Below are 14699 nucleotides of genomic sequence, written 5' to 3'. Positions count from 1 at the left end.
ATAATAAAACTACAAGATATTGTTGTTTATGAAGAATAATTTGGATGTGCAAAATTTGAACTTCATTTCCTGCTACAAGCCTAATTGACCTCAACTTCAAAACATGATTACTTGTTGACATTTTGAATACCAAAATTTCAGAAATTTGGGCCTGTTCATTCCATTCTAACTACTCTCATAGTCTCATATATGTTCTGTTTGATATCTAAATGATTGTATGGTAACACGAGCAAATAAATAACAAGCATTATCAGCTTCATTTCCTTTTAGATTGTAGTTTGACGATACAGACCTGGGTTTGATTCCTGGCTGGTGCATTCTTGGGTTAGCTGTGAAAGTAAGGTAAAACCTGTGCTTAATGCGGTGATTTGGGTCTCTGCACTCATCCGACTAAACATGGTGATAGTTGCACATCTGAGCTTCCCCTTTTTCCTTTTAGATTGTAGTTTGATAACATGGTGATACTGTTTTATTACATGTTTGCATATAACCACTTATTTAGAAATATGCAATCTTCATGAATTAGAACAACTGAAGGTGGTATTGGATGCCAGAGTATGTATCATATTTCAAAGGTCTCAAGAACCTTAAGTGGAAGGCGTTGAACTGATCTTACGTCTCAAAAGCCTCAGATATGATGTTTAGACAAGTAGGTGGCAACTTGAGATCAGTTGTGTAATTCAGGCTATTCAGTGATCTACTAGTCTAGCAGCTATAGATATCTCAAGATAATAAATAAGGCATCTAAACTAAGAAATGTGCAAAGAGCTATCTTTTATTAGGAATGTACAACTTTATAACTACAAATTAGAAGAGCAGAATCAAACCTTAAACTCATGAATTTGTTTCACAGTGCATATTTACCTCATGTCACCAGGCATGAGAAGGACTAACCCTATGCCTGTCATCATCTCTCAATGCAGGTTGAAGCTTATAACCTTTTCTTTCGGGTATGCTTGCTCCAAGAACAACTTCCTTAATGAATTGAGTTCTCCAACGACATCACTGATCCGCTTTCTTTCTTTTGGAGATTCAACGGAGCAGGAAACTCTGATTTGAATCATCTTAACTAAGAATGACAGAAATATGTCGCCAGCACTGCTTGTGTTGTCATCAAGTTTGTATTTCATTCCAAGTTCATCTCGTTCCTGGAGAAGAATGGGATCTATAATATGCATCACTCTGTCTGGCAAAGTAGCATTGGCATAGTTATGAAGGTTGAAATTATCTTTGAACATTTCATCAGTTGGTCTCCTCCCGGTAAACATTTCCAAGAGCAGAATGCCAAAGCTGTATACATCTCCATAGATTAAGGGGTCGCTTCCCATACCTAATTCTGTCAACAAGAAATACTACAGAATTAGAGATATTCTTATAAAAAGACATATATATGACAGCCAGCAGAAACCTTGATTTATTATTACCTGGAGGTGTATAACCAATAGTTCCCCCTACACCTGTAGAACTTTTTGAATTTGCTGATGAGTTCAGAATTGCTGGTGGAACAAATCTTGCCAAACCAAAATCACCAACATGTGCAGTCATGCCAAGCAAATTTGATGCAGAAAATCTATCAGTTCCCCTAAGTAGACACTGATAAGATACTCTTAAGGTTGAGTTTTCAGGTATATCTGTAGGTGTTGTTTTTCTCGATCTACTAAACTGCTGCATGCCAAGAAAACAAACTATGAATGTCAATCCTATAAGCCCACTAACTACAGGAATTACTATTTTCAAGGGAAAACCTGATTTCCTTTCTTTCTTTACCTCTACAACGCAAGCCGGAAGGTCCAACTCTGGTACACCCCCACAGAGATTTCTATTTCCTATGATGAAAACCACAGTAGCATTACTAAAGATGCCTCCTNCTTCATAATCAATACCTGAGCATGCACTTAGAACCTTTACAAGATTACGATGTCTAATGTTCTTTAGAACCTCACATTCAGCTAAAAAACTCCTGGAAGCTGCATGGTGTGAAAGGTCCAATACCTTAACAGCAAAACCGTACCATCGTGTTCAGAAATTCCTTTATATACAGATCCAAAAGCACCCATGCCAAGCAAATTTGATGCAGAAAATCTATCAGTTCCCCTAAGTAGACACTGATAAGATACTCTTAAGGTTAAGTTTTCAGGTATATCTGTAGGTGTTGTTTTTCTCGATCTACTAAACTGCCGCATGCCAAGAAAACAAACTATGAATGTCAATCCTATAAGCCCACTAACTACAGGAATTACTATTTTCAAGGGAAAACCTGATTTCCTTTCTTTCTTTACCTCTACAACGCAAGCCGGAAGGTCCAACTCTGGTACACCCCCACAGAGATTTCTATTTCCTATGATGAAAACCACAGTAGCATTACTAAAGATGCCTCCTGTTGGTACAGCACCTTCCAAATTATTTCTAGACAGATTTAAAATCTGCAGAAATTTGAAGTCCTTCAAGAATCCCGGGATTCCACCTGACAGATTGTTGTGAGAAAGGACTAAAAGTTCCAGGCCTTGCAAACTATTCATGGTTGAAGGAATACTACCCTGAAAGTTGTTGTTGCTTATGTCTAGTGCTTCAAGTTTCACACAAGTACCTATAGTGGTAGGAATCTGGCCCTGCAACTTGTTATCAGACAGGTTTAAGTAGCCTAGATTTCTCAACTTCCCAATTTCCATTGAAAGGAAACCAGTTAAGTGGTTCTGAGATAGGTCCACGCCCTCCGACAAGGATGAGAGTTCAAGAATTTCTGATGGTGTGAAACCACTAAGGTTATTTGAACCAAGATCCAACAGTTCCAAATTGTGGCATTTGCCTAGAATTCTCCCCTGGAGATTGTTTTCTCTTAAACTGAGTTTGGTTAAAGAAGCTAAGTTTCCCAATGAGATTGGAATTTGGCCAGAGAACTGATTTCCAAGTAAAGTCAGCTCTTGCAAATATATCAGATCACCAATTTCAGAAGGAATTTCACCGTGAAATCTGTTGTAAGCTACAAAGAAAGCCTGAAGCTTCTTGAGATTGGATATCCATCTTGGGATTTCTCCAGAAATCTGATTATAAGACAACGAAAGCTCTATTAAGCTCAGTCGAAAGATTACTAACAGATGCAGGTAAGAAGACTCCACCAAAATTATTTGTATTGAGCTCCAAAAGCTCCAAGCTGGTGGCATTCACCAATGTGGTGAGAAAGCTAAGGTCATCATCCTCCCCCTTCCCAAGATAATTGAAAGCAACTAAAAATCTCTCGCATTTTCAGCAAATTTCCAAGGGGTGGTACTTTTCCTGTGAGTCCATTTCTACCAGCAATAAGAGACTGAAGATTCGTAGCATTTGATAATGTTACCAGAATATTTCCAGTTACATTGTTTCTATAAATGCTACGGAACTCTAAATTAGGAAGAGTAATACCAAGCAATGGAGGCAATTTCCCTTCTAAATGGTTTGTTCCAACATCGATAGCCACGATAGAGGAAAGATTGAAAAGACAAGGAGGCAGGGTACCACTCAAGTTGTTTTCATTCACTACAAAGTACTTTAAGTTGAGCAATTGACATAATTCATCAGGTATTTTCCTTAGCAAATTATTCTTGCTTGCGGAAAAGGTATCAAGTAAAGAAAGATTTAACAAATGAAGGCGGAATTCCTCCTGTAAAATAGTTAGAAACAAGAGAAAGTTGTTTGAGTTTCAACAATGTGCCTAATTCTGCTGGAATTTTTCCTACCATCATATTATATGAAAGATCAACAGAAACAAGAGTGAAACATCCAGAAATGTTTGAAGGAATATGACCAGTGAAAGAGTTATTATCAAGGTGTAAAAATTTTAACTTATGTAAGTAGCCAATCTCTGATGGAGCTTAAGAGCATAAAGAAAGCTCAGATTACCAATGCTTGGTGACAGAGAACCCCTCAATTTCAGGGAAGTAAGATTTAAAACTGTAACTAAGCCATGACGTCGACTTGGTCACAGAAATGTATAGTTTCATTCCAGGAGTCCATGATCTTGAAAGGGTCATCAATGATCATATTCTTGAATGCTAGTAGTGACATTCTGTACCTGAATTTTTGATGAGCAGAGAACATAGGGTAGTAGCAAAGGAAAAAAGATTTGTTCTCCAATTTTAATTGTTTATATGATTTTTCATGATATTGACAAGTTGGGTATTTTAAGGTACACTAGAAAATATAGAAAGGGACATAAAGATTCACCTGTACAATAAAATTGGACATAAATTTAGACCAGCAGGCTGAGTTATGACTTGCTGGTAAATTATTGGATTTTAAAGTTTGTTTTTTTCTCTAATAATTTTTAGTTAAATCTTTCATTTGTACCATTATTATGAAATCCAACAACTAGAATTTATTGAATATTCAAGAAAACCAAAAATGTGTAACTTTTAATTGCATACTATTATTGTTCCATTCTTTGACGCTAAAGTGAAAAATGTATAGTATTTCAAGAAGTGATTTTTTTTTAATTTTCTGAGTGACATTAATTGTTTAAGTCTTCTTTTTGTCTACGTAGTAAAGTTATTCTTATTTAGTTAGGTAAGATGTGTAACATTAGTCCAATATTCGTAGCAACATATAGAAAATCTTGTAATATAATATATTGAGAGATGTCGGAGCAATTGATCAATTATGAAGGCAGCTCAGTGCGGTTTGTTCTTCTACATCACTCGAAGAGTTTGCATAATTTGTGGCCAATCAACTCCTCTAGTGCTTAATATTGAATTGTCCTCTTCAGGTAAACTTCCTGGAAATTAGGTTTCCAGATTTTATTTTAGTTTTTTGCAAAAGGTTTAGGTTAAATTAAAAGTTTGGTAACAAAGACCCAATTAGGACAAATAAGGAAAATGAGAAAAAGGGACTGGGAATTCAATGGAGATGGCATGTGTCATTTCCATAAATAAGCGGATAAGAAATTTAATGTAACTACTATGAATAAATGCTTTTTTCTCAAAATGGATTCTATGAGATTAAAGTTTGGTCAAACTTTTTCTATTTAAATAAAATTTATCCCAAAGTTTGGCGAAATAAAAACGAAAGAGAGATTCATCAATTAGCATATCAGCAGTTTGAGCCCAAAAAAAAAAAGTCTTATTTTGAATAGCTCAAATTCTTAATTATTTGTCCACTTTTTCTTTTTTTAGTTGTCCTTAATTACTTGTCTATTTTGTCAAGAAAAGACAAATTATTTTTACTATTATACCCTTAATTAATTACTTTGAAAAAGCTAGAACTTCTTGAAAATCTTAAGTTTTTAATTCATCCACTTCATAATTAATAGGGGTAAAATGGTAAACTCACTATATCAATAATTGTTTTCTTAATTGGTGTGTCAATTCAAAAATAGACAAGTAATTAGGGTCAGAGAGAGTATTAATTAATTTTTTTTGTTGCGGAGCAACCGTTAATAACAAGGTATGTTTGAACTCTTTTGCTAATTGGAAAGCATATTTAATCTAAAAACCTAACAACGAAAGCATATTTGAGCCAAAAAAGTAATGGAGGGTAGAAGTGACCCGTTTTGAATAGTCCTAAAGGTATATTATAGTGCAATTAAATTGGAGTATCATTGCAATCTAAAATTTTGTAATTGAGAGATTTCTCTTTATCACTCCATTCTTCTTATAGTGTTTTGTCTTTGTAGGGCTAATTATTAGGCAAGTACAATCAACGACTTGAGCAAATGATAAATCAAATGGTCGACACAAGTCTTCAATGTGAACTCTTTGATCATTTTCCCTTCTAGAACAACTTCGGAATTTCAAGATACTTTAACTTATCTGAGCTTTAGACATCGCGGTTCAGCATCCATGTCAAAACAAAAAATTCATGGCTTTTTATCTTTCTTGATATAATGGAGGAGCAAAAGGTTCACTGCATCTGGTAATTACATTGCATCTCACTGCCTAACATGACCTGAAGGAACAACAGATCGACATTTCGACATATGAATTATCTGTTAGAAAAGTAAATTAAATGTTCTAAGAAAGCAAAATGTTTAGACATACTAATCTCATATATGTCACATTTCTCATGAACAAAAACGAGGCATTGACATTAACAGGACTAATAATACAATGATTCAAAATACAGCTAGACAGTGCATCAATCTTTACAGTCAGGTGAATCAAATCAGTCAGTTCTTCCAGGGAAACAATCATATTCAGGTGTCAGAACTCTCAAACTGGCACCGATCCAAAACATAGAAAGTATCATGCAGCATGAAAAGCCAATCATCACCTCCCACGCACACTGGCAGGTGATCGAGCACCTTTATCACTGCTAATGTCTTCATCAATTTCACTCCCATCAACCCACACAACGTTGTTGCTTACACTCACCTCAGAACTAGCATTACTGCTAGTGGCAAGTGGGGAGTCAGGCACGCTAATTGACCTGCTTGTCCTGCCTCTAGTAGGCGGCCCTGATCTCACACTGTACATAGAGGATGCTGGAATATTAGTCATCAAGGGACGCAGATTACCCGGGACTCTTTGCCTTATATCCTGTCCAAGAGCAATGTCTCAAAGTTAAGCAAATCCAAAAAGGATAAGAGAACAAGAAGGCCAACAAGACAGATCATCTAAGACTTAGAGCTATAAAAAAAAAAACAAATATTGCTACTCTAATCAGTTTTTGAAAATATACTTATGTCTTCAGTCTGTTGTACAACACAAATTCTATTAGCATAGGAATGTGAAAAGAATGTATATACCATATGTCTAATAGCCATATCCAAGGATTTCTTTGATAATGATCTTCCAAAACCTGAGCTATCAGGTGATGAAGACTTTGCAGATAAGTTACTGTGTGGAGAATGTTTGTCGTCTTGTTTCGGAGGAACCAGCTTCCGCATATTTATTACCCTTTCAACCATTTTGGTCCCAACCATACCAGGGCTTACATTGTCCTTGGCTTTAGCATGAAGTCGGCTCATGGATGGGACAGGGACAGAGCTTCCACTGCTATGCATAACACCATTAGGAGGACGTCCTCTTGCTGGAGAGCATGACTGTCGTCTAACCCTTCCATTTGAAGCTGGCTCAACAGATGAAGACCTGACACTAGCTGCTCCAGGTCTGCCCCTTGTAGCTGAAATTGGCCTGTCAGGTAGTGATGTCCTTAAATTGGGTGGAGCATCAAGGGAGAACCCTGGTATATCTGAAGGCTTCCATGGTCTGGGTTTTACAGTTGGAGAACTAGCACGTGAGGCTGCAGGGTTTCGTGATGCCGTTGTAGCTGACCTGGTACCCGAGGGGGAAGACACAGGTTTAACTGGAGGAACAGTTGTATTTGTTGTACCTGACACTGAAGTTGCTCGACGAGTTGGAGTTGCTGCCCTTGATGTGGACTTTGATCCAGTAACAGAGGCCCTGCTTGTTGGTGTTGAGGACCGTGCACTGGACCTTGCAGTAGGTGTTGAAGATCTTGGAGGAACAGTGGGTTTTGAAGAAGGCATGGTGGCCCGAGAAGTAGGTGTGGCAGACCTTGATGATCTAGATGCTGTCGCGGTTGACATTGATCTAGAGGTTGCAGTGGATGTCATTGCTTTGGTTGCTGTAGCATATGTGGATCTAGATGCTGAGGTCGAAGTGGATCTAGATGAGCTCAATGTCGGTCTACCAGTAGGAGTTGAAGGTCTTGATCCACCTGAAGAAGATGGTCTTCGAAGACTAGAACTTGAAGTGTTTAATCCAGGAGAGGAAGCTGGCTGTCTAGATGCTAAGTTGCTTCTTGAGGTGGCCTCAGGGAGAGAATTTGTTAACTGCATCAAAGGTAGCAAATTACAGATAAAAACCCATGGTTCCCAAGAAAATAACTCAAAACTCTGATACACACTTCAGGTTAAGACTGCCAGGCAGCAAGCTTCACTATTTGCACTTCACATATTTATCTACTCACAGTAATAGGCAAAGTTCTGCATTGTCTTAAAGTAAATTGGTGTCTAGACATATTTAACTATGCTTTCTCTAATCTTTCTTTAGTGTACTTACAAACAACAGCATACCCGATATAGACCCACGAGTGGGATTTGGTAAGGGTGGGGTGTACACAGACCTTACCCTTATTTCTGACGGGTAGAGAGGTTCGAAAGACCTCCGCCTCAAGAAAATAGATTTTCAGAACATGGTTTGAAAGAAATGCAAGAGTAAAATGCTATTATGAGAACATTGAAAAATGAAAAATATTGACAGTAAAAATATTAGAAATATCCTAAGTAAAAGAAACAACAATAGAAATAAAATAGAAGAACAAGGTAATGCTAGCAAAATAATACTCCCTTTGTCCCAATTTATGTGACACTTTACTTTAGAATGTCACTTTTCTATAATAAGAAATAACAACTTTAAAATTTCCCTTTTACCCCTAATGAATTAATTTACCGCCACACAAATATCTAAGATTTGTTTTAAACCACAAGTTTCAAAAGTCTTTCTTTTTTTCTTTGTTTTATGGCGCCTGGGCCTATCTAAACCCCAAAAGCTAGCTCAAGAAGGGAGGACTGCCCAAGTCCATATAAGGAGACCACCAGTCCATTGTCCAACCAATGTGGAACTTTTACCCACTCTAACATTCTTAAACTTTGTGTCAGATTGAGACGGTGAGATAATACTGGTAAGGAAACAAACAGATACTCTAGATTAGAATCCTGCTCTACCACGAGGAAAAGAGAAAATGTTCAACTTCCTACTAATCGTCTACCTTGATACTCGACCTCTATGCTCTCCTATTTAAAGTCATGTACGTATTGAGCTGAAGATGTTTCATATCTTGTCTAATCACATCTACCAAATTCTTCCTTGATATACCTCTACCTTTCCTCAAACCTCTCGCACCTCTTCACTAGGGCATTTGTGTTCCTCCTCTTCAATGCTTGAACCATCTTGGCCTTGTTTCCCGCATCTTGTCCACCATTGAGGCTACTCCCACCTGGCATCATATATCTTCGTTTCTAATCTTGTCTCTTCTAATGTGCCCACACAGCCATTTAAGCATCCTCATTTATGTTACCTTCATCTTTTGAGGCTACTCCCACCTGGCCTCGTATATCTTCGTTTCTAATCTTGTCTTTTCTAATGTGCTCACACATCCATTTAAGCATCCTTATTTATGTTACCTTCATCTTTTGAGGGTGCAAGTTCTTGACTGACCAACACTTCAACCCATACAACATAGTTGGTTTAACAACCGCTCGATGGAACTTACCTTTCTTAATCTTTCTTTTACTTAGGTCAATGTAAATTATGGGTTTCAAATAAAAGCAAGTTACAAGCAAGTTACATATAAAAGCAAGTTACAAGTTGGTGTTTTTCGTCATATGAACTTCTAAATTGTGACATGTTGTTAATCTTACAAAACTTTGTCTATTGGTGTTTTTCCTCATTGTTTCCGTCTATTATTGTCCAAGAACAATCAAGTTATAAATGACTGCATAAAACCAAGAAAAACACCTAATATGCATAATTGTAGAAGATTCTCTTCAAGATTAAACAATTCCATCAAATTGGATAATGATTAAATGTGTGATAACATTTAGTAATACTAGGAATATCAATAAATCTGATTATTATAATTACTCAGGAGAATCTTTAAGAAAAAACCAACTCACACTGATCACAGACACCCCATCATAAGAGCATGTGCTTATTAATGCATCCTTACTAGGATAAAGAAACCATAGCCCTAAAATATTCGTAGGAGTTTAAGTTTTCCAAATGGTTGATAACTAAGAGATTGGGTACTCGTAATATCCCACAAGAAGCATCACAAAAGAAATGTATGGCATACTTTTTCTTTCTGATGACCGTATGCATCTACAGTCAACCATTAGGACCAACTGCAGCATTCGAAGTTCGGGATAATGGGCCCACACCTCTACTACTCTCCAATTAAATGTGAGGCTTAGTTCACATGGTGTAGAGCTCGAACCTAGACCTAGGTCACAAGTTCCTCGGCCTTTGTCACCTGAACTAAGCCTGGGGGCAGATGTACATCATACAGCTACATTCAAAAACTAAAATAACCCTCAAATTCAGCAGAGGGCTTCTGCGAATAGCATTTGACAATACAATGGAGCCACCATGTGCACGCATTCTGAACTAAAGAACCTGTCAGGGTCTTCCTGTTTAATTATAGAAATTTCTTTTTAGGTTCCGTGAAATCTCCACATCCCTCTAGTGGCTGGATATTGGTCCAAAGGGCGGGTCACAGGGATTTCTCGGTTATCAAAGAAAAAAAAATACTTTCAGATTACAGAGATGGTCAACATTTCCCGTGTTAAACATAACAAAAGTGAAAATATGCTAATTTCCAATTACACATAATGCATTTCAGCAAAGAAATAATGTAACAGTAGAATATACATATTCTTACTCTAGATGTCAATGCAGTGGGGTGAGCTCTAGAAGTTCCCAGCTGACTCATCATAGTTTTGCGTGATTCCATCTCTAGAGAAGGAAAAAGAGGAGTGCCTGGAGGTGTTAGAAGCCTGAAACAGGAAAATAACATCTCATAATAAAGCATACAGAAGTGCAGATAGGATTTTAAAAGAATGTCTGGGAAATCTGATTCATGAATCAACAAAATAATTCAACATCAGAGATGCAAAGAAGCCCTTTTTTGTTCTGCTTTTCAACTTTACAGAAAGTGGGTGCACCACCCTACTCCCTTTATTTATTTGAGTGCTAGATTTTGATATATGGCAGCCATTAATTTTTGTACTTGAATTGTGCAGAAAACAAATACATCTACAAACTATACGTGTTTTTCTCACTGTTATGATATTTGAATAAAAACTTACTTTCAACATCCTAATATTTTATCACTTCAAATTTGCATCCTCAACACTCTTAGTTATCCTCCCTTGTAACATCAAGAAATTAAATTCAGCTAGCATGTGTTAAGATAACTACCTGGAGAAGTATGACATCAAAGTTTAAGGTGCACATATAAATTGTATTTGGAGGCCTGAGTGTCACATGTCAAACACCTAGACTTCAACATTTAAAGAGTTCAGTAGACTTGGAGACCTGTATCGGTCTACTAGACACAAGTAAGGCACTATCTCATAATTTTCTGCCTCTCCTCAGGGTGCATAACAACAATTTTAAAAGGATTTTATTAAGTCTCTTATGATAAATGAAATGTATGACCTACCAAATCTTCAAGCTCCTATTATTCGACCAAGTCCTCAATTGAGAGAAGGAGGAGCTTCCAGCTAGATTTTTAGCATGGTGTTTTATGTTTCTTGGCACTATGAATTAAGTTAGATGTTCAATGTTTATAATCTTTAACAAAGTTGAATGACCTGAATCTATCGTTTGTTACATTGGAACCAACATAATCAATGAAATGCCATATATGATGAGTAGTTCTAAATGTTTCATTAGTTAGTATATAAATCCTATATAACAAAATTAGATTACATATTTCTTATCATGCTTGTTTGTGTCCTGTAGCTTTTAAATTTCTGTTTTCTGTCACTGGGATGCCCAAAAGTCTGTTTATCTCAGAAAACTTGTGTAGGTAAGATAATTCGAGCAAACATGTGCGTCAATATTTGAGTTGATTTCCCAGATGGTCACTCAACACTCAACTAATAGTTACTATCTCCACCTTTCTGTGTGAAAGCACAGAGAAAAATGACATTGCCAAAAAATTAACAAGGTAAATTTCCCATTATGTTATCAAAAGAAACATCCCTTTTGAAGCCATGTCCATGTAAAATAAATCCTGGACTCCTCATCCACCCAAGTGGTGTATTCCCTCCTTATGGAGTCAACGAAAAGAGATATATCCTTAAGCAAGGCAAAAGATCAATGTCCTTAAGAATTCTAAAAAGATCAACTCTCACTTTCTTTGTTGAAGAAAACTGGAATAAAGAAGAAATGGTGACCATCTGAGAAATCAACTCATCAATATTTTCCTAAAGAATTTGTAAACTACATGGTGAAAAAGATTAAATTGGATAAAGAAACTTATGATGTCCAAAATCCACCTAAGCAGCTAAAAGAAACAATTAAACAACTCAGAGAATCACATACTTGGAAAGGAGAAGAAGAAACAAATTACCAGTCGTAATCCGTTTTATCATTGTCAGCATTAAGGAACTCATCAGTACGAGTCCTCCGCATGGGTGCAGCTGATGCAATATCAAATGCAGGTGAACTACCACTTTTTGATCCTGCAATAAGATATAATTGAAAAAAAAATACATATATAAACTTTAGGTTATGAAGCAGAAATCACAAATTTCTCACTAGTTGGACACATTTATATGCCTATATATGATGTCCAAAAAGACTCAAAATATTTTTGAAACTTGAAGTAGAAATGCACCTTCAAAAAACCAACTACAATCTTTATGCTCTCAATTTGAACAAAAAAAGGTCAATAGATGGAAGGAAAAAAAAAACTTACCAAGGGGATCAAATTCGTCGGATTTTTGAAGAAATCGATTATTATTTCTGTCATTTTCCCTTCTTCGCATTTCTAGAAACAATGATAGTTCCTCATCTGAACTCCTAATACTACCCATTAGAGGCTGTCTCTGCCTCTGCCCCGGGCCAGACAATGACTCCTCTGCTCTAAAACTTCTATTCATTGCAAAAAAAACAACCGTTTAAACTCCTTAATCCATCAACAAATCAGCTCCAAAAACCCTAGCTCTTCACACTCAAAATACCAAACCAACAGATTGAATAAGCTGAAAGTGAAGCAAAATTTAACATTTGCAGAGTAATGAAACAGCCAGTGGATACATAAATTAGTAGAAGAAATGGAATTAAGGTGTATGAGAGGGAAGATTTTGAAGAAGGAAGAGAGAGAGTGTGTGTGTGTCGTGGGGAGCAGTGTTTATTTGAAACTTGAATTTTTGAGAGACGTTTTGGGTTTACAAGACTGAAGACTTGCTTTTTTCGGTTTTATTTTTCTTCACATATTTATTATTCAAAGGCCAACTTAAGACGATTAGTTGAGATGTGATGTTTCATTCCCTAAAGCTTACATTTTTACTTTCTTTTTTTATTATTTAGGAATATTCCAATGTGTAAAGACAGATTTATAAAAACACACCAAAAATTTAACGTAAATTATTAATTTTATTTTCGAACTATTGATAGCCTTAAAAATACTTTCTACTTGATTAACTAAACTTAGATATACCCGGATACACTCCCGATATGTCACATAACATAGCAAGTGGTCTCAAACTCTTGTAGGAGCATTGAATTCTTAATAAAAATTGAGATAAGTATTGAAAAAACCCCTAAACTTGACAAGAATTTAGGGGTGTATTTCACTAATATTGCAAGAGCGCGGGTGTATTTAGCTTCAATTAGTCAAGTAAATAGGTGTTTTTAAGGCTGTCAATAATTCAGAGATTAAATTAATAATTTGCGTCAAGTTTAAGAGTGCTTTGATACTTCTCTCATCTGTAAATACAACTTTATTTTGAAAATCTTGATAATTTAGTTGACTCACTACTTAAATTGTTTTGCCCTATCCTAATTTATAAAAATTAAATAATAAAAAAAGAATTAAAAATACTATTAAACAACGTGAAACTGAAAAAAAAAATTATCCAAAAAAAAAATTGTTAATTATTTGGTTCAAAAATGTCTTTATTGTTATTTAATAAGTCAATAATGCTCCTTTTAAATAAATATATTACTGTTTTTTTTCTTTTTGAGAATATTTTTTTAAATAAGAATATTACTATTAAAAAACCATTTTTTTCTTTAAAACTATTAAATTACTATGACTAAAAAACAAGTAGGAAATAAAAAATGAAATATTCTTCATTATCTCATTTTAATTATTAATATAGAATAACTAAATATATCTTTTTAACTAATAATATATGTCATATAGATAAGATTATAGTAACTCTATCGTTAATTTTCATCTAAATAACGATAAAAAAAATTAACTTTTTAATCTTTTCCGAATTGAAGTAGCTTAAGTATTTTCTAATTTAAAAAAAAATATATCATTAGGAAAAAAATATGTTTAAGATAGGAATATATATATATATGTGTGTGTGTGAGAGAGAGACATTTTTGACACATTAAATAATAAAAGGGACATTTTCTTTTATCAATTTCTTAACGATAGGCCACTGATATTTTTATTTAGTTTCACATAATGTAAGAATACTTTCATCATTTTCCAAAATCATAATAATAAAATAAATACAACATCACCCTCACTTCTTTTTTAATTTTGGTTTGTTCTATTTGTACACCAATACAAGAAAGTATATATCTATTTTGAGGTTAAAATTAAAAAGTTGTAGCCTTCAATTGTCCTTTTTTTTACCTTCTTAGAATAAAGCTACCAAGGAATCTTGTGTTCTTTCGTAAGGAGAAAGAGAAGGGAAAAGATAAAATATTTCCAACCTAACCCCACAAAGGCCAAAATTGAAAAAGGAAAACTGACAAAAACGGTCCCTCACTTTTTATAGTAGATTCAAAATAGACCTTTAAGTATTACTTGATTAGTTTTAGTTTTTCATATTTGTTAAAAGTAGGCACATTTGATCTTTATCAAATATTTATAGTAAAATAGTTAAAATTGCTTTTGAACTATGTGAAATAGACACTTATATCTCCATTACATTTTGAAATTAAAAATGCTTATGCCGTTATTCTAAGAGATCACAAATACCTTCAAAAGTTAATAATTCAAACTTTTATAGT

General features: G+C 35.1%; 2 protein-coding genes across 3 annotated transcripts; both read right to left on the bottom strand.

Annotated features, from left to right (window-relative positions):
* Positions 1 to 914: 914 nt before the first annotated feature.
* LOC125858809 (probable LRR receptor-like serine/threonine-protein kinase At3g47570) lies at positions 915 to 6161 on the bottom strand. The gene is made up of 6 exons (XM_049538603.1): positions 6009 to 6161; positions 3269 to 3637; positions 3094 to 3201; positions 2012 to 3041; positions 1425 to 1967; positions 915 to 1336 (listed from the first exon to the last, which is right to left on the bottom strand). The coding sequence occupies exons 1-6, from the start codon at positions 6159 to 6161 to the stop codon at positions 915 to 917; spliced, it is 2625 nt and encodes an 874-aa protein (XP_049394560.1).
* LOC125859443 (uncharacterized) lies at positions 5991 to 12905 on the bottom strand. 2 transcript variants are annotated; one of them, XM_049539196.1, is made up of 5 exons: positions 12421 to 12905; positions 12073 to 12184; positions 10375 to 10489; positions 6716 to 7765; positions 5991 to 6506 (listed from the first exon to the last, which is right to left on the bottom strand). In XM_049539196.1, exons 1-5 carry the CDS (start codon positions 12602 to 12604, stop codon positions 6237 to 6239), a joined length of 1731 nt encoding a protein of 576 aa, XP_049395153.1. In that variant the 5' UTR covers positions 12605 to 12905; the 3' UTR covers positions 5991 to 6236. The 2 variants fall into 2 exon arrangements, with proteins under 2 accessions (XP_049395153.1, XP_049395154.1); XM_049539197.1 differs by having other exon boundaries at positions 10375 to 10448.
* Positions 12906 to 14699: the final 1794 nt, after the last annotated feature.

The sequence above is a fragment of the Solanum stenotomum genome, chromosome 3 (assembly GCF_019186545.1).
Source record: "Solanum stenotomum isolate F172 chromosome 3, ASM1918654v1, whole genome shotgun sequence".
NCBI lineage: Eukaryota > Viridiplantae > Streptophyta > Magnoliopsida > Solanales > Solanaceae > Solanum > Solanum stenotomum.
Note: the sequence above shows the minus strand (reverse complement) of the source record. Positions and strands in the feature narration are given on the sequence as shown.

Excerpts from the sequence above, each read along its gene's own strand:
- LOC125859443 (XM_049539196.1), bottom strand. The coding sequence starts at position 12,604 with ATGAATAGAAGTTTTAGAGCAGAGGAGTCATTGTCTGGCCCGGGGCAG. Across the intron at positions 12,185-12,420 it reads CGACGAATTTGATCCCCTTG|GATCAAAAAGTGGTAGTTCA; the intron begins GTAAGTTTTTTT and ends ATCTTATTGCAG. Across the intron at positions 6,507-6,715 it reads ATATGGCTATTAGACATATG|GATATAAGGCAAAGAGTCCC; the intron begins GTATATACATTC and ends GCTCTTGGACAG.